The sequence below is a fragment of the Chlorocebus sabaeus genome, chromosome 5 (assembly GCF_047675955.1).
Source record: "Chlorocebus sabaeus isolate Y175 chromosome 5, mChlSab1.0.hap1, whole genome shotgun sequence".
Classification (NCBI taxonomy): Eukaryota; Metazoa; Chordata; class Mammalia; order Primates; family Cercopithecidae; genus Chlorocebus; species Chlorocebus sabaeus.
This window is the reverse complement of record NC_132908.1, coordinates 71,036,299-71,061,602: the sequence shown is the minus strand read 5'-3', so window position 1 is coordinate 71,061,602 and position 25,304 is coordinate 71,036,299. Positions and strand designations below refer to the sequence as shown.

The window sequence follows — 25,304 nt, the reverse complement described above, 5'->3', positions numbered from 1 at the left end:
TGTAGTACCAGCTACATGGGAGGCTGAAGCAGAAGAATTGCTTGAACCCAGGAGGCATAGGTTGCAGTGAGCCGAGATTGTGCCACTGCACTCCAGCCTAGTGACAGAGCAAGACTCTGTCTCAAAGTAATAATAGGCCGGGCGCAGTGGCTCAAGCCTGTAATCCCAGCACTTTGGGAGGCCAAGATGGGCGGATCACGAGGTCAGGAGATCGAGACCATCCTGGCTAACATGGTGAAACCCTGTCTCTACTAAAAAATACAAAAAACTAGCCGGGCAAGGTGGCGGGCGCCTGTAGTCCCAGCTACTCGGGAGGCTGAGGCAGGAGAATGGCGTGAACCCAGGAGGCAGAGCTTGCAGTGAGCCGAGATCCGGCCACTGCACTCCAGCCTGGGTGACAGAGCAAGACTCCGTCTCAAAAAAAAAAAAAAAAAAAAAGTAATAATAACAATAATAATAATAATAATAATGTTTGAAGACAACCAACATCAGTGGGACAGGAATCCTGCTCCCCCCATTTCGTGCACTGCAAGGTCACATGGCAATAGGGAATGAGGAATTGAAAACAACATCCAATCTACCATAGCTAGCTGCGTTCCTTCCTGTTACACTGCCTGTCTTTTTTGTCTCTGTGTCCAGCCATTACATCACCCAGTCTCAGATGCCCTCCTGGCCACCTGTCCTATGGCAGAGTGCAAAGATCACTGGATTCAGATATTCGACATGGGAAAAGCTCCATTTCTGGTCCTTCCTCCTAGGTGTGTGATCTTGTAAAAGTCATGTTACATCTGTGTCTATTCCATCTGCTAAAATTTACCTCATGAGATTGCCAGAAAGATTACGTGAGCTGACACAGAAGGAAAAATTTTGTCCTCTGTATTTTCATTAAGACCCAGTGCAAGCCTTCCCTCTTAAAAAAGCTTTAAATAAATACCATTTCTCCCCAGGACTCTTAGTTGACATCCAGTGGCTTCTAGATATAAGAGAAATTCCTGGCTGGGTGCGGTGGCTAACACCTATAATCCCAGCACTTTGGAAGGCCGATGTGGGAAGATCATGAGATCAAGAGATTGAGACCATCCTGGCCAACATGGTGAAACCCCGTCTCTACTAAAACTACAAAAATTAGCCAGGTGTGGTGGCAGGAGCCTGTGTTCCCAGCTACTAGGGAGGCTGAGACAGGAGAATCACTTGAACCCGGGAGGCGGAGGTTGCAGAGAGCCGATATCATACCACTGCACTCTGGCTTGGGCAACAGAGTGAGACTTCTTCTCAAAAAAAAAAGACAGAGAGAGAAATTCCTGGAGAATTCTTTTTTGAAAACTTAAATTTGGCCAGGTACAGTGGCTCACACCTGTAATCCCAGTACTTTGGGAGGCTGAAGTAGGTGGATCACATGAGGCCAGGAGTTTGAGACCAGCCTTACCAACATGGTGAAACCCCATCTCTACTAAAATACAAAAATTACCTGGGCTAGGTGGTGCACACCTGTACTCCTCACTATTTGGGAGGCTGAGATATGAGAATTACTTGAGCCTGGGAGGTGGAAGTTGCAGTGGGCAAAGATTGTGCCACTGCACTCCAGACTGGGTGACAGAGCAAGACTCTGTCTCAAAAAAAAAAAAACAAAAAAAAAAACAAAAAAAAACCAACCTTTTATTTTTAGAGACAGGGTCTTGCTCTGTTACCCAGGCTGGAGCACAGTGGTGTAATCATAGCTTCCTGTAACTTCTAATTCCCAGGTTCAAGTAATCCTCCTGCCTCAGCCTCCTGAGTAGCACCTGCACGACTATACTGACTTATTCTTTTTTTTTTTTTTTTTTTTTTGACATGGAGTCTCGCTCTGTTGCCCAGGCTGGAGTACAGTGGTGCAATCCTGGCTCACTGCAAGCTCCACCTCCCGGGTTCATGCCATTCTCCTGCCTCAGCCTCCCAAGTAGCTGGGAATACAGGCGCCTGCCACCGCACCCGGCTAATTTTTTGTATTTTTAGTAAAGAAGGAGTTTCACTGTGTTAGCCAGGATGGTCTCGATCTCCTGACATGATCCTTCCACCTCGGCCTCCCAAAATGCTGGGATTACAGGCATGAGCCACCACGCCCAGCCCTATTCTTTTTTTTATTTTGTAGACATGGAGTCTCACTATGTTGCCCAGTCTGGTCTCAAACTCTTGGCTTCAAGTTATCCTCCCACCTCATCCTCCCAAAGTGCTGGGATTACAGGTATGAGTCACTACACCTGGCCCTGGGGAAAATTCTTTAGAAATACTGAGTCTATCCTCCAACCCTGCTGCTCTCAATTTACTCAGTGGGTATTGTTTCAGATTTCCCCCGTGATCCTAATGTACTGGTCTCTACATTACTTTGCTCTTACTTGAATAGGTCACTATTTCATGCATTAAAGACTTGGATGGGAGTCCTAATTTTTATTTTCTGCAACTTGAGAATGTACTTTTCTAAGCCTCACTTTCCTCATTGGTGAAGCAGGAATTTTCTCATGTCCACAGTTTCAGGGACGTTTCAATGAGATAACACAGTTAGGGCATTTGCCACAGTGCCTGGCAAGGCAGCTGGTTTTACTATTACTCTGTCTTATATGGACTTTGTGAAGTAGCTCCAGCACAGGACTGAGTCCATCACAGCTGATTTACTGCAGAAATGCACTTTGGCTTGTGGATGGAAGTTGGTGTACTGATTGTGCTGGGTGCGATGGCTCACACCTGTAATCCCGGCACTTTGGGAGGCCGAGGCGGGCGGATCACGAAGTCAGGAGATCGAGACCATCCTGGCTAACACAGTGAAACTCCATCTGTATTAAAAATACAAAAAATCAGCCAGGCGTGGTGGCGGGTGCCTGTAGTCCCAGCTACTCGGGAGGCTGAGGCAGGAGAATGGTGTGAACCCAGGAGGCAGAGCTTGCAGTGAGCCGAGATGGCGCCGCCACTGCACTCCAGTCTGGGTGACAAAGCGAGACTCTGTCTCAAAAAAAAAAAAAAGTACTGATTGCTACTCACAACATTCTTCTCTTCCCATGGCGTGAATGAGAACATGTGCACATCCCTGCTTTCCACACAAACACAGGCTCTCAAGCACACGAGAAGCACGCCAGGTGTCAGGACCTTTCTATGTAGTTGGTTGTAGGCAGATGTCCAGTCTAGTGATGGCAACAAGAACTTCACAGGGAGGAGGGAGGCCTTCCCCACAGCCATGAGGGTGCTGCAGGGAGGTAAGATAAATGCCTGCATCTTAACGACCTCAGATCATTCTTACACTGTGGTAACACAGGTATGTCAAATGTTTGTCTGTACACTGTTTATCCTGTGTGGCAGCAAATACATTTACCAAGTCACTGCAGATGAAGATTTCACAAGAGGAGTTGACAAGCGCGGTTTAAAACGTCTGTTTAGGGCAGGACATGGTGGCTCATGCCTCTAATCCTAGCACAATGGGAGGCCAAGGCAGGTGGATCTCTTGAGCTCAGGAGTTCAATGCCAGCCTGCGCAACATAGCGAAACCCCATCTCTACCAAAAAATACAAAAGTTAGTTGGGGTTGGTGGCACACACCTGAGGTTTCAGCTACTCGGGAGGCTAAGGTGGGAGAATTGCTAGAGCCCAGGAAGTTGAGGCTGCAGTGAGCTGTGACTGCACCACTGCACTCCAGCCTAGATGACAGAGTTAGACCCAATCTCAAAAAATAAAAATAGTCTGGATGCGGTGGCTCACGCCTGTAATCCCAGCACTTTGGGAGGCCGAGGCAGGCAGATCACAAGGTCAGGAGTTTGAGACCAGCCTGGCCAACGTAGTGAAACTCTGTCTCTACTAAAAATACAAAAATTAGCCGGGTATGGTGGCACGCGCCTATAGTCCCAGCTATTGAGGAGGCTGAGGTAGGAGAATTGCTTGAACCTGGGAGGCAGAGGTTGCAGTGAACCGAGACCGCACCATCGCACTCCAGCCTGGGCAACAGAGTGAGACTCCATCTAAAAACATAATAATAAAATAAAAACACTCAACCCCCTTGCATCAGTGGTTGTAAGAACCTACTAAGGATAAGACCCATCACTGACAATGAAAGGGGCCTTAGGACTTATTTACTTTTTTTTTTTCTGAGACAGTCTTGCTCTGTCACCCAGGCTAGAGTGCAGTGGCACAATCTTGGCTCACTGCAACCTCCGCCTCCTGGGTTCAAGCAATTTTCCTTTCTCAGCCTCCCAAGTAGCTGGGATTATAGGCATGTGCCACCATGCCCAGCTAATTTTTGTATTTTTAGTAGAGATGGGGTTTCACCATATTGATCAGGCTGGTCTCAAACTTCTGACCTCAGGTGATCCACCTGCCTTGGCTTCCCGAAGTGCTGGGATTACAGGCGTGAGCCACGGCACCCAGCCAGACTTAGCACTTTGAAGTGGAGGCCGATCATGGTGATGGAGAAGGAAATCAGGGACAGATCTATACCATTTGTTTGCTACTTACTGCATGTAAACAGAATGAAATCAACACATTAAGTATTTACCTTCATTTCATCCACCATCTCCTGCAGACAACCAGGTTTCTCCCAAATTTATGTGCCTGGAAATGGCTTGAACCAAATGGTTCATGAGGAAAACCTATGATATTTTTCATGAAATTGCCACATCTGGGCATCAGGAAAGCCTTCCCAGAGAATGTCTCAAATCGGTCAAGATTTTCTCCTTTTTTAGACAGGTAAGTGTCCCCAAGCATTCAATCCTAGCTAAAATACGGAAGTATTTATCTAGCACAGGAGCCTATGGCATAGTTTCAGTCTGCTGTCTTGCAGACCTCATCTGGGTTGTCTTTGTATGAGTTGACTGGCCAGTAAATGGGGTATAAACTATGTAGGCTGTGGCCTGGCCTTGTGACAGAGGGGTCCCTGGAACTTGACTGCCACTCCCTAAGAGCAGAAACCCCATTTTTCTTGTACACTGCTGGATCCTATCATCCTGCACAGTGCCGGGCTATACTGGTGGCCAGCAATAAAACGCAAGATTGGGGCAGGCACAGTGGCTCACGCCTGTAATCCCAGGACTTTGGGAGGCTGAGATGGAAGGATCACTTGAGGCCAGGAGTTCAGGACCAGCCTGGGCAACATAGTGAGTCTATCTCTACAAAAAAAATTATTTAGAAAATTAATAAAACACAAGATGATTGGTTTGTGTGGTTAGACAGTATTGAATCCAACAAACGGGAACTGGATAGTGTCGTCCAAGATGCAATGGTGACTGCACCATGAGCCCCTTATCCATATCATATTTAGTGGATGAGGTGCCAGGCACTGTTCTGGGTGCTGAGAATAAAGCTGTGCATAAGACTAAGGTTCTGTCGACAGAGACCGTGTTACACCAGTGGAAAAGACAGTCATCAAACTTATGTCCTTGAGACAGTGATGAGTTCTAGAAGGAAAGAAAAGACTGATGTGACGGTGAGGAAGGGGTGAGTGATTCCTCTTCCTCTGAGCTGAGCCAAGCTGAGAAGCTGCGAGGAGTAAGATAGGGCCGGGAACTCAGGTCCGTTAGTCCGTCCTCCGAGGTGGGGCGGGACAGCAGAATGGATTTCCGATCTGCTCTGTGAGAGCCTCGCCCAAGAAAGGCCGGAGCCACTTCCAAGAGCCACGCTCCCACGGGGGTGAGAAGCGTTTTCCCCCGAGACTGCTTGTGGCTTAGGACTGGGGACCCACTGGATTTGGAGTAAGCCCTGGCACAGGCCTCGAGGGAAGAAAGAACTCCCGCGCTCCCCACCCTCCACAGGATCTGCGATCATCTCAGACGTTCCGGTTCCACGTGCAGAAACCCTGCCGGTCCAAGGCCCGGGTTCCAAAACGGCCCTAAGAGTCAAAGTTGCCATAGCTCGCCTCTGAGGCTGGCAAAAAGGCCCTGGGGGGCGGTGCCTCCCGAGACCCAAACAAGCTCACGTGGCAGGGGCGGGGCTCCGCGAGGGCGTCACGGCGTGCTCGTGCGCGGCTGAGGTCACGCGCTAGCCGTACCCTTGCCCGGGGGCCGTAAAGCGCGGAAGGTCGCGGTCTCGGCTTCCCCGGAACTTTTTGCTCGCTTCGCCCCGCCCTCTTTCCATCCCCGAACCCCGCTTTCCGGCCCGCGGCGACCCCCGGCAACCGTTGTGGCTGCCACATTGCTCCCGCCGGGTTGTAGCTGAGGGCGGAGCCCGTGGGGGCCCGTGAGGTAAGGAGATAGCTGCGGGGCCACTCTGGCCTCCCCGTCCGCGCGGGCCTGAGCGCCCCGGGACCCCTGGGTTCCCCTCTTTCTCCTTTGGTTTCGCCCGGGGGTGGTCTCCGCAAGCCCTCGCTTCCAGTAGTTTCCGCATGGCCTCGCGAAGGTGCGTCCAGGCGCCAGTACTTGGTCCCCGGAATGTCCGCTCGTGTCCTCGGCTACCTCTGGGCCTGCGCACCGCTCGTCCAGGCGCCTGCACCTCAGCCCGGATGCCAGGGCGGGCGGGGTGACCTCGGGCTCCCCCCTCTCGGGCTTGTACACCCCTGCGGCGCAGAGCCAACTCTATCTCGCCTAGCCCGGTCGCATTCTTGCAGGTGGAACTGTTTTCCCGCGTTGAGACGTGCGGTCCGCTTGTGCTTTATAACTAGTAAGACTGCTGCAGAGTCCTGAGGAAGAAGTCACCTAGAAAAGTCTGGGCCAGGGCAGTGAGCTTCCTTCTTAATGTTTGACCTTTGGGGGCCGATGTGTGATACCTCGAATTTGAAACAAGAATCTCCAAGCCCGTGTGTCGCATGCATATAAACATGATGTATGGGGTTGGGGGCTGGTGGTGGAGGAGGAGCCAGCCCGACGGGTATGCTTTTCCAGTGACAGGGACTTGTGTTAATTTCTTTTTTCTTGTTTTCTGAGACGGAGCCTCTTTCGCCCAGGCTGGAGTGCAGTGGCGCGATCTCGGCTCACTGCAACCTCCGCCTCCTGGATTCAAGCAGTTCTCCTGCCTCAGCCTCCCAAGTAGCTGAAATTACAGGTGCGCGCCACCTCGTCCCTAATGTTTGTATTTTTAGTAGAGACGGGGTTTCACTATGTTGGCCAGGCTGGTCTCGAACTCCTGACCTCGTGATTCGCCCGCCTCAGCCTCCCAAAGGGCTAGGATTACAAGCATGAGCCACCGCGCCCGTCCAACTTGTGTTCATTTCTTAAACTCGCGTGATCACCTGGTGTACTTGTTGAAAAATACAGCTCCCTGGTGTGGCAGGATCAGACTCTGCAGAGGTGGACCCGGGGAATCTGTCGTTTTTAAACAAGTGTCCCAGGTGGTTCTTTTGCTGAGGCAAGTGTGGATAATGTTGTGTGAACCCACCCATGCTCATCCAGTCTTCCTTGTGACGGGCGGTCCACTGTGTGCAACGCTGAAGCCATACAGAGGGACAACTCGAAGTTAGAACTAGCACCTTGGTCCTGTTGGAATAAGCAGATCTCAGTAGAGCCAGCCGCAGTCTTACGGTTGTTTAGCAGAAGTTATTCTTCTTAGCAGAGAATATTATATGGTCATTTTCCAGAACCTTAAAAAATATATGATTTGTTTTAAACCAGATGATGTGCTTCATTTCTGTCTTTGACGTCTTCAGTTTCTTCTCCCGTGGCTTTACCTCCTTTGCTATCAAGCTTTGCTTTGGTTTTGCGCCAACCCTATAGGCTTAGGTTTGACAGCAAAAGCGCTAGACTCTGGTGCCTTCCTTTCCTTCGTTGTCTTAAGCCCTTCTTTTCCTCTGCCCTCATGCCCTCACCACTTCACTCTTTTGAAGGTCATAATGAACACAAGGTCAGAAATCCCTTTTTTGGCGCCAAGCTCCCTGGGCTTTTATTGAGAAGAAGTCTCACTGTGTTGCCCAGGCTGGAGTGCAGTGGCGCGACTGTGCCCACTGCAGCCTCCACATCCCTGGTTGAAGCAATGCTCCTGTCTCAGCCTCCTGAGTAGCTGGAACTACAGGTGCAAGCCACGACACCCGGCTAATTTTTCTGTTTTTAGTAGAGTTGGGGTTTCACCATGCTGATCAGGCTGGTGTTGAACTCCTGACCTCAAGTGATCCACCTGCCTTGGCCTCCCAAAGTGGTGGGATTACAGGCGTGAGCCACTGCACCTGGCCTTTTTTTTGTTTTAAGACAGTGTCTCACTCTGTCACCCAGGCATGAGTGCAGTAGCATAATCTCGGCTCACTGCAACCTCTGTCTCCCAGGCTCAGGCGATCCTCCTACCTCAGGAGTTCAGGACCAGCCTGGGCAACATAGTGAGCCTATCTCCACAAAACAAAAATATTTTAAAAATTAATAAAACACGAGATTGGCTTATGTAGTGAGACAGTATTGAATTCAACAAACGGGAACTGGATAGTCTGGCCCAAGATGCAATGGTGGCCGCACCATGAGTACCTGGGACCACAGGCACCCGCCACCACACCCAGCTATTTTTTTGTATTTTTGGTAGAGATGGGGTTTCACCATGTTTGCCAGGCTGGTCTCCAACTTCCAACCTCAAATGATCCACCCACCTCGGCCTCCCAAAGTGCTGGGATTACAGGTGTGAGACACCGTGCCCAGCCTGAAGTTTTTTTAAATTCCACCTTAAAACTCATCTGTTAACTGTGTTTGTTCTGCCACCTTTGCAGTTCCCTTTTTCCTGTTAGGGGGATGTGCCTAATAGTTCAGTCCTCACAGCTGTCCTTTCCTTATCATGTGCTTTTATTTGAAAGGTAGCGTGGAGTCATGATTAAATAGCAGGCCACTAGTGCCAAATTAACAGGGTTCTGCTGCTCAACAATTTGGTAGGACTTTGGGTGAGTCACTTTCACTTACCTGTACCTGTTTCCTCAAGTGTAGAGTAGAAATGCTAATATCTACCTCATAAGGTTGTGAGGATTAAATTAGTTATATACATAGGCAGTATCTGGTGCATTGTAACTACTTATAAAAATATTAGCTTTAAAAATAATTCTTGGCCGGTCACAGTAGGTCACACCTGTAATCCCAGCACTTTGGGTGGCCAAGGTGGGTAGATCACCTGAGGTCAGGAGTTCAAGACCAGCCTGGCCAACATGGTGAAACTCCATCTCTACTAAAAATACAAAAAATTAGTTGGGCACAGTGGCGTGCACCTGTAATCCCAGTTACTCGGGAGGCTGAGGCAGGAGAAACACTTGAACCTGGGAGGCAGAGGTTGCAGTAAGCCAAGATCACACCACTGTACTTCAGCCTGGGTGACAGAGTTGAGACTCTGTCTCACAATAAATAAAAATAAAAATAATTTTCTCGGGTATTTAGATGTCTCCTCAAATCTGGGGACCTACCCTTGATTTTTCCCCCATCTTCTTTGTTCTCTGTTCTCATTCATGCATCAATATGTATTTCCTAGATACCTATGCTGAATGCTAGGAAAATTGAGCAATATATAAGGTTTCTGCTCTTAGTTCCATTATAATAAGGAAATAATAGGCCGGGTGTGGTGGCTCAGCCTGTAATTCCAACCTGTAAATCCCGCTTTGGGAGACCAAGGCGGGCAGATCACTTGAGGTCAGGAGCTCAAGACCATCCTGTGCAACATAGTAAGACCTCTCTTCTACAAATATTCATAATTTTAAAATTAGCTGAGCGTGATGGTGCACACCTGTGGTCCCAGCTATTCTGGAGGCTGAGGTGGGAGGATCGCTTGAGTCTGGGTGGTTGAGACTGCAGTGAGCCATGATCATGCCGCTGTACTCCAGCGTGGGTGACAGACCTCGTCTCAAAAAATAATGAAAAATAACCACTGCTTACTGAGTGCTTCTTAGGTGCTTGTACCATGTTCTTCCTGCCTTGTCTGATTTAGTCTTTGCAGCAACCACATGAGGTAGGTGTTACTAGCCCATATTACAGATGAGGAGCTCAAAGCATAGAGATCTGGTAACTTGCTGAAAGTCATACAGCTAGTGAGAGGTGGGGATATTTTCAAACCCATACCTGTCCGCCCCCAAAGCCTGGATTCCCTGCTGTGCTGACGTGTTGCTTCTCTGATTGGCAAACAGACCATTGTGCAACGTGGTAAGTTCTGTGCTGGGAGAAGTGCAGTGTGCTATAGGAGAACATAGAAGAGCCACCTAACCAAGTTTTGGAGAAGGAGGGGGAGAGTGTCAGATAAGATGTCAAAGAGGGGGCTTGGCGTGGTGGCTGATGCCTGTAATCCCAGCACTTCGGGAGGCCGAGGCGGGCGGATCACAAGGTCAGAAGAGCAAGACCATCCTGGCTAACACACCTCTACTAAAAAATAGAAAAAAATAGCCAGGCGTGGTGGTGGGCACCTATAGTCCCAGCTACTTGGGAAGCTGAGGCAGGAGAATTACTTGAACCCAGGAAGCGGATCTTGCAGTGAGCTGAGATCACACCTCTGCACTCCAGCCTGGGTGACAGAGCGAGACTCCATCTCAAAAAAAAAAAAAAGATGTCAAAGAGGCTGTGACCTGAGGAGATTACCTGTATTTGTGGAAGGGGTGGCAGGAACCATGCCAGGAGGGATCAGCATGCACAGAACCTGGAGCTGAATAGAACATTCACGCCTCACCTGATGTGTTTGAGGAATTACAGGTTGTTCAGTCTGGCTTGGTCAGAGGGTGGGGAGAGGAGAAGTGAGACCACAGATAAGAACCAGACTGTGAAGGATCTTGCACTTGATATGAAAACAGTTTTGCCTTTTTCCTGAGGGCATCAGAAAGTCATTAAGGCTGGGCGTGGTGGCTCACGCTTGTAATCCCAGCACTTTGGGAGGTGGAGGTGGGTGGATCACCTGAGGTCATGAGTTCGAGACCAGCCTGATCAACATGGTGAAACCCTGTCTCTACTAAAAATACAAAAATTAGCTGGGCGTGGTGGCGTGCGCCTGTAGTCCCAGCTGCTCAGGAGGCTGAGGCAGGAGAATTGCTTGAACCCGGAACATGGAGGTTGCGGTGGGCCAAGATCACACCACTGCACTCCCAACTGGGTGACAGAGCGAGACTCTGTCTCAAAAAAAAAAAAAAAAAAAAAAAATGCTGAGGAAAAGGAGCAAAAAGGGAGGGAAACGTTGCAGGTAGATGAAAGAGACAGAGCAGTTGATGGAGCTAGGGTCAAGAGAAGAGAGGAGGAAGTGGGATCCAGGGCACTTGGGGGAGGTTAACTTTCCGGTGGATAAAAGAAGGAAGGAAGAGATGGTTGCAGATGCAAGTGGATCTATAGGAAGGGTTTCAGGGAATGAGATGAGACAGGTTATGTGCTTAGAATGAGGAAAGAAAGGAGGTGAAGTTGAAGGTTGAGAGAGGAGCAGCTGGGCTCTGAACCTGAATACAGACAGAGGTCTGCCTGTGGCTTAACATGTGCTAGCCTAAGCCACCAAGGAGCAGGACAGTTTTCAAGTCTAACCAAGTGGTCACGGGTCAGAAGCCAGGAGGTTGACGTTGAGGTCAGTGGGATGGGGCTGGCCATTAGGCAGCGGCAGTTCCCCAGGAGAGCTGTGTTGCCATTGGGACAGGGTAGAGAGAATGTCAGCAGAGGGGTGGGTGCTTGCCTTTGGGGAAGGTATTCTAGACGGTGCAGTAGAGGGGCTTGAAGGGGAGGAAAGCGAAGAGAGCTTGGGTTATGGGAAGTACAGTGGTCACATGGAGATGAGATTATGGAAAGACTAGCTGGGTAGAGAAGCTTCTGTCTTGAGATGGTGCTTAATAGGGACCAGGGATAAGAGGCATGGTGGCATTCACAAGCTGGCCAAGACAATTCATCTCCAGTTGGATGGGATGTCTGCCTGGACACAGCCTGTGCTTGCATTGGTTGCAATTGTGAGAGTCCTCTGTGATGGATGGACATAGATACCTTGGCCTTGGACAATTAGGGCCAACTGTGGAGTGTCTGTGGGTCCTGTGGCTGGCAGTGGAGGCGGTAAGGAGGTGACGAGCAGTGAGCTGCCCTGAGGCCCCCTTGTCTACCGCCTCTCATCTCAAAGTCCTCATCCTCCTGTACACATGACTGCATGGACGGCCAGTAGGTCTTTCTTTCTTCAGTTTCTTGAAAGTTGGACAGTCATCTGTTTTGCTGATGGATTAAGTTTATTAAAACCCTGCTTTGGCCAAGGGCGGTGGTTTACGCCTGTCATCTCAACACTTTTGGGAGACCAAGGTGGGAGGATCACTTGAGCCCAGGAAGTCAACTCTGTTCTTCTTAATTCTACCATGCGCTCTCCACAGTGGAGCCAGACCTACCTTTGAAAAACAGCCCCCCGCCCCCCGTGCCAAAAAAAAGCAAAGAAAAGAAAAACATCCCAGATCATTTCTTTCCCCTGCTAGGGATTTCCCTGCGTTAGTGATTTTCCTTTGTACTTTGAATAAAATTCCAACTCCTGCTGATGGCACCTAAGGCTGTGTGTCACTGGCTTCCGCCTGCCTCTGCAGCATTGTCTTAGATCGTCTCCCCACACTCCCTATGTTGTGTGTGTGCAGGCCTCCTTTTTGTTTTTGGTCTGTCTTACCTCAGGGCTTTTGCACATGCTCGTCTCAGTGTCTGCCAAATGTGTAGCTCGTTCCTTATCCTTCAGGTCTGTTTCCAAGTGTCACTTCCTTGGAGGCTATTTCTGACCATCCTATTTTAAATATGCCCCTAGTTACTCTATCACGTTAGCTTTGTTTACTTGTTTTATTTGTATATTTATTTGTATATTGATTGGTGCTCTCCTCATTCACACACGCAAACTCTCAAATGTAAATTTCATAAGGATGGACTTCCCCATTCTTGTTCACTGCTAGCAGAATGTCTGAAACTCAGTATGCCCTCAAATATATATATATATTTTTTGAGACGGAGTCTTGCTCTGTGGCCCAGGCTGAAGTGCAGTAGAGCAGTCTTGGCTCACTGCAAGCTCCACGTCCCGGGTTCATGCCATTCTCCTGCCTCAGCCTCCCGAGTAGCTGGAACTACAGGCGCCTGCCACCACACCCGGCTAATTTTGTATTTTTAGTAGAGACGGGGCTTCACCGTGTTAGCCAGGATGGTCTGGATCTCCTGACCTCGTGATCCGCCCACCTTGGCCTCCCAGAGTGCTGGGATTACAGGCGTGAGCCACCACGCGTGGCTGCCCTCAAATATTTGCTGAATGATTTGTTCTTTGTCAAATCCCTTTCTCATTAATCCCTTGCACTGAGTTGAATGGCATGAAATATGTTTGGTTTCTCTGTCTAGTTTAAATTCCTGAGATCTAGTTGGTGAGAGACGTGATGTTCTACCGGTTGCTGTCAATTGTTGGAAGACAAAGAGCCAGCCCAGGATGGCAGAACTGGTCCTCTGCAAGAAACAGCGCGTCAGCTGCGGAGGCACGTTCCATGGCCCTGCCCACCCAGGCACAGGTGGTCATCTGTGGAGGTGGAATCATGGGCACATCTGTGGCCTATCACCTCTCCAAAATGGGGTGGAAGGATATTGTCCTTTTGGAGCAGGGCAGGTAAGGATCAGACTGCATTTGGCTCATGGCTGTGCTGCTCTAATCTGAGATTCCCTCTCCTTTCAGAGATACTGCCCCACCAGTAGTGAATCTAAATGTTGCTAAGTAGCGTGAGAAGCAGCAAGGTGGAATCTCCTGAGTTTTGTTGAATGATGATTAGTAATGCTCATGTTCTCTGATTTTTAGAGAGTTGACAAATTTCCTTTTCCTTTCTTTTTTTTGTTTTTTTTTGTTGTTGTTTTGGTAGACAGGATGTCGCTTTCTTACCCAGGCTGAGCTTGAATTGCTGGCCTCAAGCAGTCCTCCCACCTTGGCCTCCCAAGGTGCTGGGACTACAGGTGTGACCCACTGTACCCAGCAACATTTTAGACTTTGACAGAGATTTGTGTTTGTAAATAATGTGGATTGCATTTAAGCAAAGTAGACAACTGCTTGTGTTCACTTAATTGCTAGTTCTTAACATTGTTCGCATTCCCCGAAAGAAATGTGCTCTATAGGCTTAGTTTCTCTGTGCTTGCCTTCTTTTAGGTCAAATGTTTTCTCCTCTATTGGCTTGTAAGCTAAATCCCTTTATATTAATTTGTAATAGTTACAGAGATTACAGAATGGATTCTTATAATCCATCATTAATATTATACCACTACACAAGTAATGTTAGATTCATACAACAATATTGGCCGGGCGTAGTGGCTCATGCCTGTAATCCCAGCACTCTGGGAGGCTGAGGTGGGCAGATCACCTGTTGGAGACCAGCCTGACCAACATGGTAAAACCCTGTCTCTACTAAAAATACAAAAATTAGCTGGGCATGGTGGTGTACAACTGTAATCCCAGCTACTCGGCAGGCTGCGGCAGGAGAATCGCTTGAATCCGTGAGGTGGAGGTGGCAGTGAGCAGAGATCTTGCCACTGCACTCTAGCCTGGGTGACAGAGCGAGACTATGTCTCAAAAAAAAAAAAAAAATACAGGCCTTCCACTCTGATAATTCTCAACCTGTGTTTAGCCAATGTTTTATTTTTTCTTCCTTTTTTTTTTTCTTCCTTTTTTTTTTTTTTGCTGTGTCACCCAAGCTGGAGTGCAGTCACACTATCACAGCTGACTGTAGCCTTGACCTCGTGGATTCAAGCAATTCTTCTGTCATAGCCTCCCAAGTAGCTGGGACTGCTGACATGCACCACCATGTCTGGTTGATTTTTGTATTTTTCGGTAGAGGTGGGATCTCCCTGTGTTGCCTAGGCTGTTTTCTTTTTCTTTTTCTTTTTTTTTTTTTTTTTTGAGCCGGAGTCTCGCTATGTCACCCAGGCTGGAGTGCAGTGGTGCAATTTCCCCTCACTGCAACCTCTGTCCCCTGGGTTCAAGCGATTCTCCTGCCTCAGCCTCCCGCGTAGCTGGGATTACAGGCGCACACCACCACGCCTGGCTAATTTCTATTTTTTTAGTAGAAACAGGATTTCACTGTGTTAGCCAGGCTGGTCTCAAACTCCTGACCTCAGGTGATCTACCCATCTTGACCTCTCAGAGTGCTGGGATTACAGGTGTGAGCCACCACACCTAGCCTAGGCTGTTGTCTTATGATCAGACTCAGGTTAGAGACTTTTGTAAACGCGCTGTACTGAGATACAATTTGCATACCATGCCACTCATCCTTGTTAAGTGCCGAATTCTGTTCACAGAGTTGTGCATCCATCCTCACAACCAGGTCATGCATTTTTGGCAGTAAGACCACAGAAATTAGGCTGGACTCTCAGCAGTGCACCACATCAGAAGATGTATAGCTGTCCTGTCTCACTTCTGGTGGTGATAACCCTGGTCACCCAGTTATATTGGTGTCCTCCAAGCATCTCTAGCACAGAGACCCTGTTTTCTCCCTTTATAACGGGCCAGTGCCCTATCAGGAGAGATGGATTCTGAGATTATGCCAATATCCTGTTCATATCAGTTCATATCAGACCTCCACCTACCGGGCTTAGCATCCATTGACAACTGTTGTCTGAGTCAGCCACCATCATGATGATTGACAAATGGTGATTTTTTTTATCATCCTTCTACATTTATTATAGTTGGCATATTGCTGTCAGGAAGAGATTTCCTTCTCCCCCATTTATTTACTCAGTTATATATCTGTATACACACACACACACACACACACACACACACGCTGTCTCACGCACATTAGTTTAGACTCATGGATTTCTATTTTATGCAGTGGATACCCTTTTTTTTTTTTTTTTTTTTTTTTTGGAGACAGAGTCTTGCTCTGTCACCCAGACTGGAGTACAGTGACATGATCTCGGCTCACTGCAACCTCTACCTCCCGGATTCCAGCGATTCTCCTGCCCCAGGCTCCCAAGTAGCTGGGACTATAGGTGCATGCCACCACACCTGGCTAATTTTTGTATTTTTAGTAGAGATGGGGTTTCACCGTGTTGGCCAGACAGGTCTTGAACTCCTGACCTCAGCTGATCCACCTGCCTTGGCCTCCCAAATGCTAGGATTATAGGCATGAGCCACTGCACCTGACCTGCAGTGGATACTTTTAAGAGCAAAAGTGGGTTTTGTTTTTGTTAATGTTTTTTAGACAGGATCTCACGCTGTCACTCAGGCTGGAGTGCTGTGGTTCAATCTTGACTCACTACAACCTCTGCCTCCTGGGCTCAAGTGATCCTCCCACCGTAACCTTGTGAGTAACTGGGACCACAGGCATGCGCTACCATGCCTGGCTAATTTTTTGTATTTTTGGTAGAGATGTGATTTCACCATGTTGTTCAGGCTGGCTTTAAACTCCTGGGCTCAAGTGATCCATCCACCTCAACCTCCCAAAGTACTGGGGTTACAGGTGTGGGCCACCACACCTGGCCTCATAATGCTTCCTTGATGTCAAAGTCTGTCTCCTATTTTTTGAAATCTTTCAAATTTAATTATCAGGTATTTCCACAGAAAATGATAAACTAATTTCAGTGTAAATGTTTGTAAGTGGAAGACTCTAGGGAGGTTCATTTTTGGGAGGCCAAGGCGAGTGGATCACCTGAGGTCAGGAGTTCGATACCAGCTTGGCCAACATGGTGAAATGCTGTCTCTACTAAAAATACAGAAATTAACTGGGAGTGGTTGTGTGCACCTGTAATCCCAGCTACTTGGGAGGCTGAGGCAGGAGAATTGCTTGAACCCAGGAGGTAGAGGATGCAGTGAGCCAAGATCATGCCATTGCACCCCAGCCTGGGCAACAGAGCAAGACTCGGTCTCAAAAAAAAAAAAATTATGCCTAAGCCGAGTGCAGTGGCTCATGCCTATTATTCCAGGACTTCGGGAGGCCAAGGTGGGTGGATCACCTGAGGTCAGGAGTTCAAGACCAGGCTGCCCAACATGACAAAACCCTGTCTCTACTAAAAATGCAAAAATTAGCTGGGCATGGTGGCATGCGCCTGTAATCCCAGCTACTCAGGAGTCTGAGGCAGGAGAATTGCTTGAACCTGGAAAGCGGAGATTGCAGTGAGCCGAGTTTGTACCACTGCCCTCCAGCCTGGGCAACAGAGTGAGACTGTCTCAAAAAATAATTATTATTTTTATGCCTTATCAGTGACTTGTGAAATGGTTTTATACTCCCCTTTGTCTATAATTGTTCCTCTTCTCCATCTTCACTATTGTTCTCATAGATCAATGATTCTTAAATCTGTCTGCACAGTAGAATCAGCTGGGGAGCTTTTAACAATTACCAATGCCCAGACCTCTCCCCAGAACAAACCAGAATCTCTAAGGGTGAGCCAGGCATCAGTATTTTTAAAAGCTTCCTGGGGAACTCTAATGTACCCCCAAGGGCAAGAGCCGCTGTCAGAGCTGCTCGAGGAGTGCTATCCCAGCAGAGACATCACCAGAGCTATAGGTGCTGACCACCAGCCAGATAATGGAACTCCCACCTGGGGTGGAGCTCCACACAGTTACAAAGATGATAGAAAAATCTCTTCAGGGAGCTGACAGTCTTACGTGGAAAATATCATTGTTAGAGTAAATACAGTAAACTCAAGTGACAGGCATGCTGACACAGATGGTAGTTTATTTACTGAGTGATAAATAATTTGGGGAAAATGACCTTAGAAGCCCCACCTGCTTTCCTGACATATGGGTCCCTTGCAAAACTGGGTCTTTGGGAGCTCTTTATATTCTGTTGCTACCACAAATTAGAGAATGTTTTTTTCCATGTAAAGTTTATGTACTTTTGAGTAGGCAGTGTATTTATATGATTCAAAATTGAAAATATGTAAAAGAGGCTGGGTGCGGTGGCTCATGCCTATAATCCCAGCACTTTGGGAGTCTGAGGCAGGTGGATCATCTGAGGTCAGGAATTCGAAACCAGCCTGGCCAACATGGCAAAACCCCATCTCTACTAAAAATACACATTTAGCCAGGCATGGTGGTGCACGCCTGTAATCCTAGCTACTTGGGGGACTGAGGCAGGAGAATCGCTTGAACCTGGGAGGTGGAGGTTGTGGTGAGCCGAGATCATGCCATTGCACTCCAGGCTGGGCGACAAGAGCGAAACTCCATCTCTTAAAAAAAAAAAAAAAAATTAGCTGGGCATGATGGCGGGTACCTGTAATCCCAGCTACTCAGGAGGCTGAGGCAGGAGAATAGCTTGAACCCAGGAGGCAGAGGTTGCAGTAAGCCAGGATTGTGCCACTGCACTCCAGCCTGGGTGACAATAGCAAAACGCAAAAGCATCTCAAAAAATAAAAATAAAAAGAAGGAAAGAAAATATGTGAAAGAGTGTACAGGAAAAAGACTCCTTTTCAATCTTCTTTTTTTTTTTTTTTGAGACAGAATCTTGCTCTGTCACCCAGGCTGTAGCGCAGTGGTGCAGCCTCAGCTCACTGAAACCTCCGCCTCCTGTGTTCAGGCGATCCTACTGCACCCTCCACCTCCTGGGTTCAGGCGATCCTCTTGCCTCAGCCTTCTGAATAGCTGGGATTACAGGTGCCCGCCACCATGCCCGGCTAATTTTTGTATTTTTAGTAGAGATAGGGTGTCGCCATGTTGGCCAGGCTGGTCTCGAACTCCTGACCTCAAGTGATCTGCCTGTCTCAGCCTCCCAAAGTGCCGGGATAACAGGCATGAGCCACTGCACCCAGCCCTCAATCTTCACTTCTAACAAAAAGCTTTCCTCTCTGGAGAGAAGTTTAGTTCTAGTTACATTCTCTACTTCTATAAGCAATTATGTGTTGGTAGGTTTGTGTGTGTGTGTGTATGGGTATTCATTTATTATATTTTTTCCCTTTTTTATATAAGTGGGAGCATACCTTACACACTGTTCTTCACCTTGCTTTTTCATTATGATTGTTCCATGTTGGTACATAAAGACCTTTTCATTCTTTTTTTTGTAGCTGCATAGTATTCCATTGTACAGATGAATTCCAAAATTTTATTTTATTTTAGAGATGGAGTCTTGTTCTATTGCTTAGTCTGAAGTGCAGTGGCACAATCCTAGCTCAGTGCAGGTGCAAACTTTTGGGATCAAAGGATCTTCCTGCCACAGCCTCCCAGGTAGCCTGGCTAACTTTTATTTATTATTTTTTTTAACTTTTATTTATTTATTTTTTTTTGAGGCGGAGTCTCACTCTGTCGCCCAGGCTGGAGCGCAGTGGCACAGTCTTGACTCACTGCAAGCTCCACCTCCCGGGTTCACGCCATTCTCCTGCCTCAGCCTCCCTAGTAGCTGGGACTACAGGCGCCCGCCACCATGCCCAGCTAATTTTTTGTATTTTTCGTAGAGACAGGGTTTTACCATGTTAGCCAAGGTGATCTCAATCTCCTGACCTTGTGATCCACCCACCTCGGCATCCCAAAGTGCTGGAATTACAGGCGTGAGCCACCACACCTGGCCTTTATTTTTATTTATTTATTTTTATTTATTTTTTATTTTTTTGGTAGAGACATGGTCTGGTTATGTTGCCCAGGCCAGTCTTCAACTCCTGTCCTCAAGTGATCCTCCTACCTCAGCCCCTCAAAGTGCTGGGATTACAGGCATGAGCCACTGTGCCTGGCCTAAACTATCCAAAATTTTTTTTTTTTTTTTTTTTTTTGAGACGGAGTCTCGCTGTGTCTCCCAGGTTGGAGTGCAGTGGCGCGATCTCGGCTCACTGCAAGCTCCACCTCCCGGGTTCACGCCATTCTCCTGCCTCAGCCTCCCAAGTAGCTGGGACTACAGGCGCCCGCCACCACGCCCAGCTAGTTTTTTGTATTTTTAGTAGAGACGGGGTTTCACCATGTTAGCCAGGATAGTCTCGATCTCCTGACCTTGTGATCCACCCGCCTCGGCCTCCCAAAGTGCTGGGATTACAGGTTTGAGCCACCACGCCCAGCCAACTATCCAAAATTTTAAATCTGTCGCATGTCAGTGAACATTTTTCTCACCTTGTTGCCCAAGCTGGAGTGCAGTGGTGTGATCATACCTCACTGCAGCCTCTCCCTTCTGAACTCAAGGGCTCCTCTGGCCTTAGCCTTCCAAGTAGCTGGGACTGCAGGCATGTGCTACCATGCCTGGCTAATTTTGTTGTTGTTGGTAGAGATGGGGTCTCCCTGTGTTGACCAGGCTGATCTTTTTTTTATTTTTATTTTTATTTTTTTTGGACGGAGTCTCGCTCTGCCGCTGGAGTGCAGTGGCCGGATCTCGGCTCACTGCAAGCTCCGCCTCCCGGGTTCACGCCATTCTCCTGCCTCAGCCTCCCGAGTAGCTGGGACTACAGGCGCCCGCCACCTCGCCCGGCTAGTTTTTTGTATTTTTTTTTAGTAGAGACGGGGTTTCACCGTGTTAGCCAGGATGGTCTCGATCTCCTGACCTCATGATCTGCCCGTCTCGGCCTCCCAAAGTGCTGGGATTACAGGCTTGAGCCACCGCGCCCAGCCCACCAGGCTGATCTTAAACCCCTGTCCTCAAGCAGTCCTCAGTCCTCCTACTTTGGCCTCCCAAAGTGCTGGGATTGTAAGTGTGAGCCACTGTGCCCAGCTTGTTTCCATCTTTTGGTATTAGAAACAGTACTATAATGAGAAACTTTGACCTTGTATTCACAGATATGTCAATGTACCTAATAGCATTTTGCATCCATCCTGCAGGCTGGCTGCTGGCTCTACGAGGTTCTGTGCTGGCATCCTGAGCACCGCCAGGCACTTGACCATTGAGCAGAAGATGGCAGACTACTCAAACAAACTCTACCATCAGTTAGAGCAAGAAACAGGGATCCAAACAGGTAAGCAAGTGTCTTCCGTTTACTGTTTTGCCTCTCCCTGAGACTGTTATATTCAGTTCTGTATCTTGTCCTCTGCCAGGTTTGCCTGCTGCTTTGGTAATTAAGACTTGGGTTGGCCAGGCGTGGTGGCTTACACCTGTAATCCCAGCACTTTGGGAGGCCGAGGTGGGCGGATCACGAGGTCAGGAGATCGAGCCCATCCTGGCTAACACGGTGAAACCTCGTCTCTACTAATAAATTAAGAAAATATGTAAATTATCCTGACTGTACTTCTTTTGAAAATAAGATACCAAATTGCTTCAACTTTTTCTTCATAAGAATTAAGAGTCATTGCATTTTAGGAGGATTGTCATTGGCACAAGTGTAACTATGGTTCTATATCAGGTGTGTTGATTACAAACAACAGGAATTGCCTCTGGCCAACTTAGAGCTTGTTGGGAGGAGCTTGGGGCCTGTGGAGTTGGGAGGAGGCTGCCAGCTGAAGGCAACCTGGAAGCCAGGATGTGGGGACTGCACCGCAGGCAGTCCCTCAGCCAGAACAGGAGCAGCCTGGCCTGGACGATGCTGCCCTTGAGATGGTGACCTCTAGCCATTCACCTATGTGCTCAAGACTGACTATTTCAGGAGGGTCTGATTGGGTAAGCTTAGGTCACGTGCCCACTGTTTGGCTATACTGGGGAAGGAGAAGGGAGAATCTGACTCTTGGTAGCTGATGTTATTGCGAGTGGCCTTTGCCAAGGATTACACTCCCCCAAGACTAGGAGGAGAAAGGGTGAATTTCCTAAAAGGAAGGAAGAATAGGGATGGGTTCAAGGTGGAATCCCTGCCCAAAATCTTCTTTTTTTTTTTTTTTTTTTTTAAAGATAGAATCTTGCTGTGTCGCCCAGGCTAGAATGCAGTGGTGCAATTCTGACCCACTGCAACCTCCACCTGCTGGGTTCAAACAATTCTCCTGCCTCAGCCTCCCCAGTAGCTGGGATTACAGGCATGCACCACCACACCCAGCTGATTTTTATATTTTTAGTAGGAACAGGGTTTCACCATGCTGGCCAGGCTAGTCTCAAACTACTGACCTCAGGTGATCCGCCCCCGTCAACCTCCCAAAGTGCTGGGATTACAAGCGTGAGCCACTGCACCTGGCCTAGAATCTCATTTGATCCTCACAACCTCACAAAACTGTTAGCTGAGAATGTTTGGTTAGGGCATGGAGCCTTAGCGCATCTGAAGTTCTTAAAATTTTCCGAAGAAGCTCAGAGAAGCTGATTTACCTGCCCAAGGATATTGAGTGGCAGTCCCAGGATTCATCACATGTCTTCTAAGCTATAATCTAGTGCATTTTCTACTCTCCCATCTTACTTTTGGTCTGATCTGTCTCATTTGGGCTCATTTTTCTTACAGGTTACACAAGGACAGGCTCAATCTTTCTGGCCCAAACTCAGGACCGACTGATCTCCCTGAAGCGCATCAACTCAAGGCTGAAGTACGTAAGAGTCTAGAAGCGTGGCCTGACTTTACCACACAGGCCTCTGCCAAAGAGCCTGTGAATGTCATTGTCCCTTGTGTTCTGTGGCAGTGTCATAGGTATCCCTTCTGAGATCATCTCCCCCAAGAAAGTGGCCGAACTTCACCATCTTCTCAACGTGCACGACCTGGTGGGGGCCATGCATGTTCCCGAGGATGCAGTGGTGTCCTCTGCTGACGTGGCTCTTGCCCTGGCAAGTGCAGCCTCCCAAAATGGTGAGCAGGTTTTTGCATTTTCTTAAGATGGGTTAGCAGGGAAGACGTTACCTAAGGAAGTGTCTCACAGTAGACAGTTACACCAACTCAAGTTTGGAAAGATTATCCTCTTTGGGGTACTCAGCTTCCATTTTTTGAACACTGTGTCTTATAATTTTGTTTATCTGTTAATAAATGTTTTCCCTCAGGGCCACATTTTTTAAGTTCCAAAGAACTGCTTTTAGTGCTAATTAATACCCCTTTTTTGGAGACAGAGCTTCTCTCTTTTCTCCCAGGCTGGAGTGCAATGGCACAATCTTGGCTCATTGCAGCCTTCACTTCCTGGGTTCATGTGATCCTCCTGCTTCAGACTCCCGAGTAGGTGGGACTACAGGTGTGCGCCACTACACCCGGCTAATTCTTTTGTGTATTTTTAGTAGAGACAGGGTTTCGCCATGTTGGCCAGGCTAGTCTTGAACTCCTGACCTCAGATGATCCACCCACCTCGGCCTCCCTAAGTGCTGGGATTACAGGCATGAGCCACTGGGCCTGGCTGATTAATGCCCTTTGGACTTAAGGTAATATTTTTCCCCTACAGGACTTGAGAAGTTCAAGGTGAAAACACACCTTGGAAGTTTAATCCACACCTGAAATCATGAGCCCGTGTTGCACTGAATGAGGGAAAAACTTACTAGTGTCCAGGGAATCATATCCATGGTGTGAGCAGGTTACCACTTAAGGCACCTTTTTTACATCCTCTCCTCTCTGCTCCATAGTCTGTGATTCCTGGAATTTAATTATTGCGTTCCAAAGTCTGTTTTTAAACTGACTTGCTATTTTCAATCTTGAGCAAGGCCCATTTACATAGTCTCAGGATGTGATTCTAGGTTTTTTTTTTTTTTAATTAAAGCGTTGAGCCGGGTGTGGTGTCTCATGCCTGTAATCCCAGCACTTTGGGAGGCCAAGGCAGGTGGATCACCTGAGGCCAGGAGTTCAAGACCAGCCTGACCAACATGGTAAAACCCCATCTCTATTAAAAATACAAAAATTAGCCGGGCATGGTGGTGCACGCCTGTATTCTCAGCTACTTGAGAGGCAGGAGAATCGCTTGAATCCAGGAGGCAGAGAGCAAGCCAAGATTGCACCACTACATTCCACCGGTAGCAACAGAGCAAGATTCCGTCTCAAAAATAAAATAAAGTAATAAAGCATTGACTTGACTTTGTCAGTGTTTCTTTTGGGTGGAGAACCTGCTGCAGATGTCTACATTCTGGTACATCAGATGAAGCACCAACTCTTTCTTTACCTTGGAACAGGTGTTCAGATCTATGACCGGACATCTGTTCTTCATGTAATGGTCAAAAAAGGTCAAGTTACTGGAGTGGAGACAGATAAAGGACAGATTGAATGCCAGTATTTTGTCAACTGTGCCGGCCAGGTAGGTCAGCACCAACACTGGGCTCTGATTTCTTATTTAACGTTTGTCTCCAAGATTTTTTTGGTGTAGAGAAGTGAGATTAGTATTGTGATTGATTATACAGATATCAGTAACTACACTGTTTCTTGTAGGGTATTCTAAATCAGAAACCCATACTTAGTCCGAAATAGAAGCATGTGTGACCTTGTCCTTCCTCCATACTGGGCTGACGGGTGCTATCCTGGTCAGGAAGGCCAGCAAATGGTCAGGCATTGACGTGAATCCTTGGCGCTGGGTCTTGGTGTTACATTTCATTCTACAACCTAGCAAATAACTTATTAGGCTATTTTATTGTGTCAGGAATGTGGACACTAATTTCCAGGACACTGCTTCTTTCAGAGCAGATTGGCTCTTGCCTTCCATGCTATGATCCTGAAGTGAACTAAGAAATACTTTCGCCATGTGAAGTTCATTTAGTGATTGCTCTTTGGGGTTTGTAGTTGAACCCAGGCATTTTATCGAAAGGACCTCCTTTGGTTCCCATGAGCTCCTTTGACTAGCTGGTAAATATCTCTTCCTTTGATATCAAAGTAATTTCTACGGCTGAAAAAGTGTAGTATTGCTCCCCATCCAAATAATTGAACTAAAGCAGGCTGACTTCCCACACTTGACACTGTAGCAAGAGCACACATAAGCCACTTGGAATTAATCTCAAGAGGCTGAACTTGCTCATTTGTATTTCTGTTCCTCTTCCCACCTACAAAACCTGTCCATTTGTAGTGGGCATACGAGCTGGGTCTGTCCAACGAGGAGCCGGTTAGTATCCCGCTACATGCCTGCGAACACTTCTACCTCCTGACTCGCCCCTTGGAGACCCCTCTGCAGAGCAGCACACCAAGTGAGGACTTGCACTTTTTAAAAAAATCTTGTTTCTTTGCCAGTATCCTGTCCTTTGAAAAGGAAAACTTTCTGCTAAGGACAGACTGTGTCTGAAAGAGTCTTTCATTTCTAGAGCATGTTACAGGGAGGTGGACCCAATTCTGACTTTTCTTTATTAACTCTTTATGAAAGGATGGCCAAAATTTCCATTAATAAATTTTTTTGTTTTTGTTTTCATTTTGCAAGCTAATTTTAGTCCTAAACAGAGGTCATTGAGAATATTTGGACTGTCATGTTGACTTTTTGACTTGAATGCTATAGATTGTAGAAATATCATAGGTAAACGATAGACTTGGGTGAGTTAGTGGTTCCAAGCACTGTAGGAGAGGGTTCTCACATCCTTTTGATGGTCTTCATGCCTAGAATGGGCTCTGCAATCCCCCTTTCTGTTAAACTTTCGCTTGGCACAGTGGGAGTTATGTGGTTTGCTTGTGGGGTCTAGTCAGAGCTTCTAGGAAAGGGATAATCAGAGAAACACTCTCCACTGAAAGTCTAAATGGGAGGATCTTCCCCCATGACCTCAAAAGGTATTTTAAAGCTAAT

At 47.7% G+C, this 25,304-nt stretch overlaps 1 protein-coding gene across 5 annotated transcripts in view; it reads left to right on the top strand.

Annotated features, from left to right (window-relative positions):
• The first annotated feature begins 5,982 nt into the window (after positions 1 to 5,982).
• The window catches only part of PDPR (pyruvate dehydrogenase phosphatase regulatory subunit), a 44,934-nt gene continuing 25,612 nt past the window's right edge, over positions 5,983 to 25,304 (top strand). The window contains exons 1-8 of one of the 5 annotated variants that reach the window (XM_073015565.1): positions 5,985 to 6,193; positions 6,556 to 6,989; positions 13,193 to 13,451; positions 20,556 to 20,689; positions 22,088 to 22,169; positions 22,263 to 22,426; positions 23,722 to 23,843; positions 24,603 to 24,720. In XM_073015565.1, the coding sequence (XP_072871666.1) occupies positions 13,228 to 13,451; positions 20,556 to 20,689; positions 22,088 to 22,169; positions 22,263 to 22,426; positions 23,722 to 23,843; positions 24,603 to 24,720 (844 nt within the window). In that variant the 5' untranslated portion in view covers positions 5,985 to 6,193; positions 6,556 to 6,989; positions 13,193 to 13,227. Of the gene's footprint in view, positions 6,194 to 6,555; positions 6,990 to 13,192; positions 13,452 to 20,555; positions 20,690 to 22,087; positions 22,170 to 22,262; positions 22,427 to 23,721; positions 23,844 to 24,602; positions 24,721 to 25,304 lie in introns of those variants that run through there. The other 4 variants (XM_073015566.1, XM_038008272.2, XM_038008269.2 and 1 more) reach the window with 4 other exon arrangements.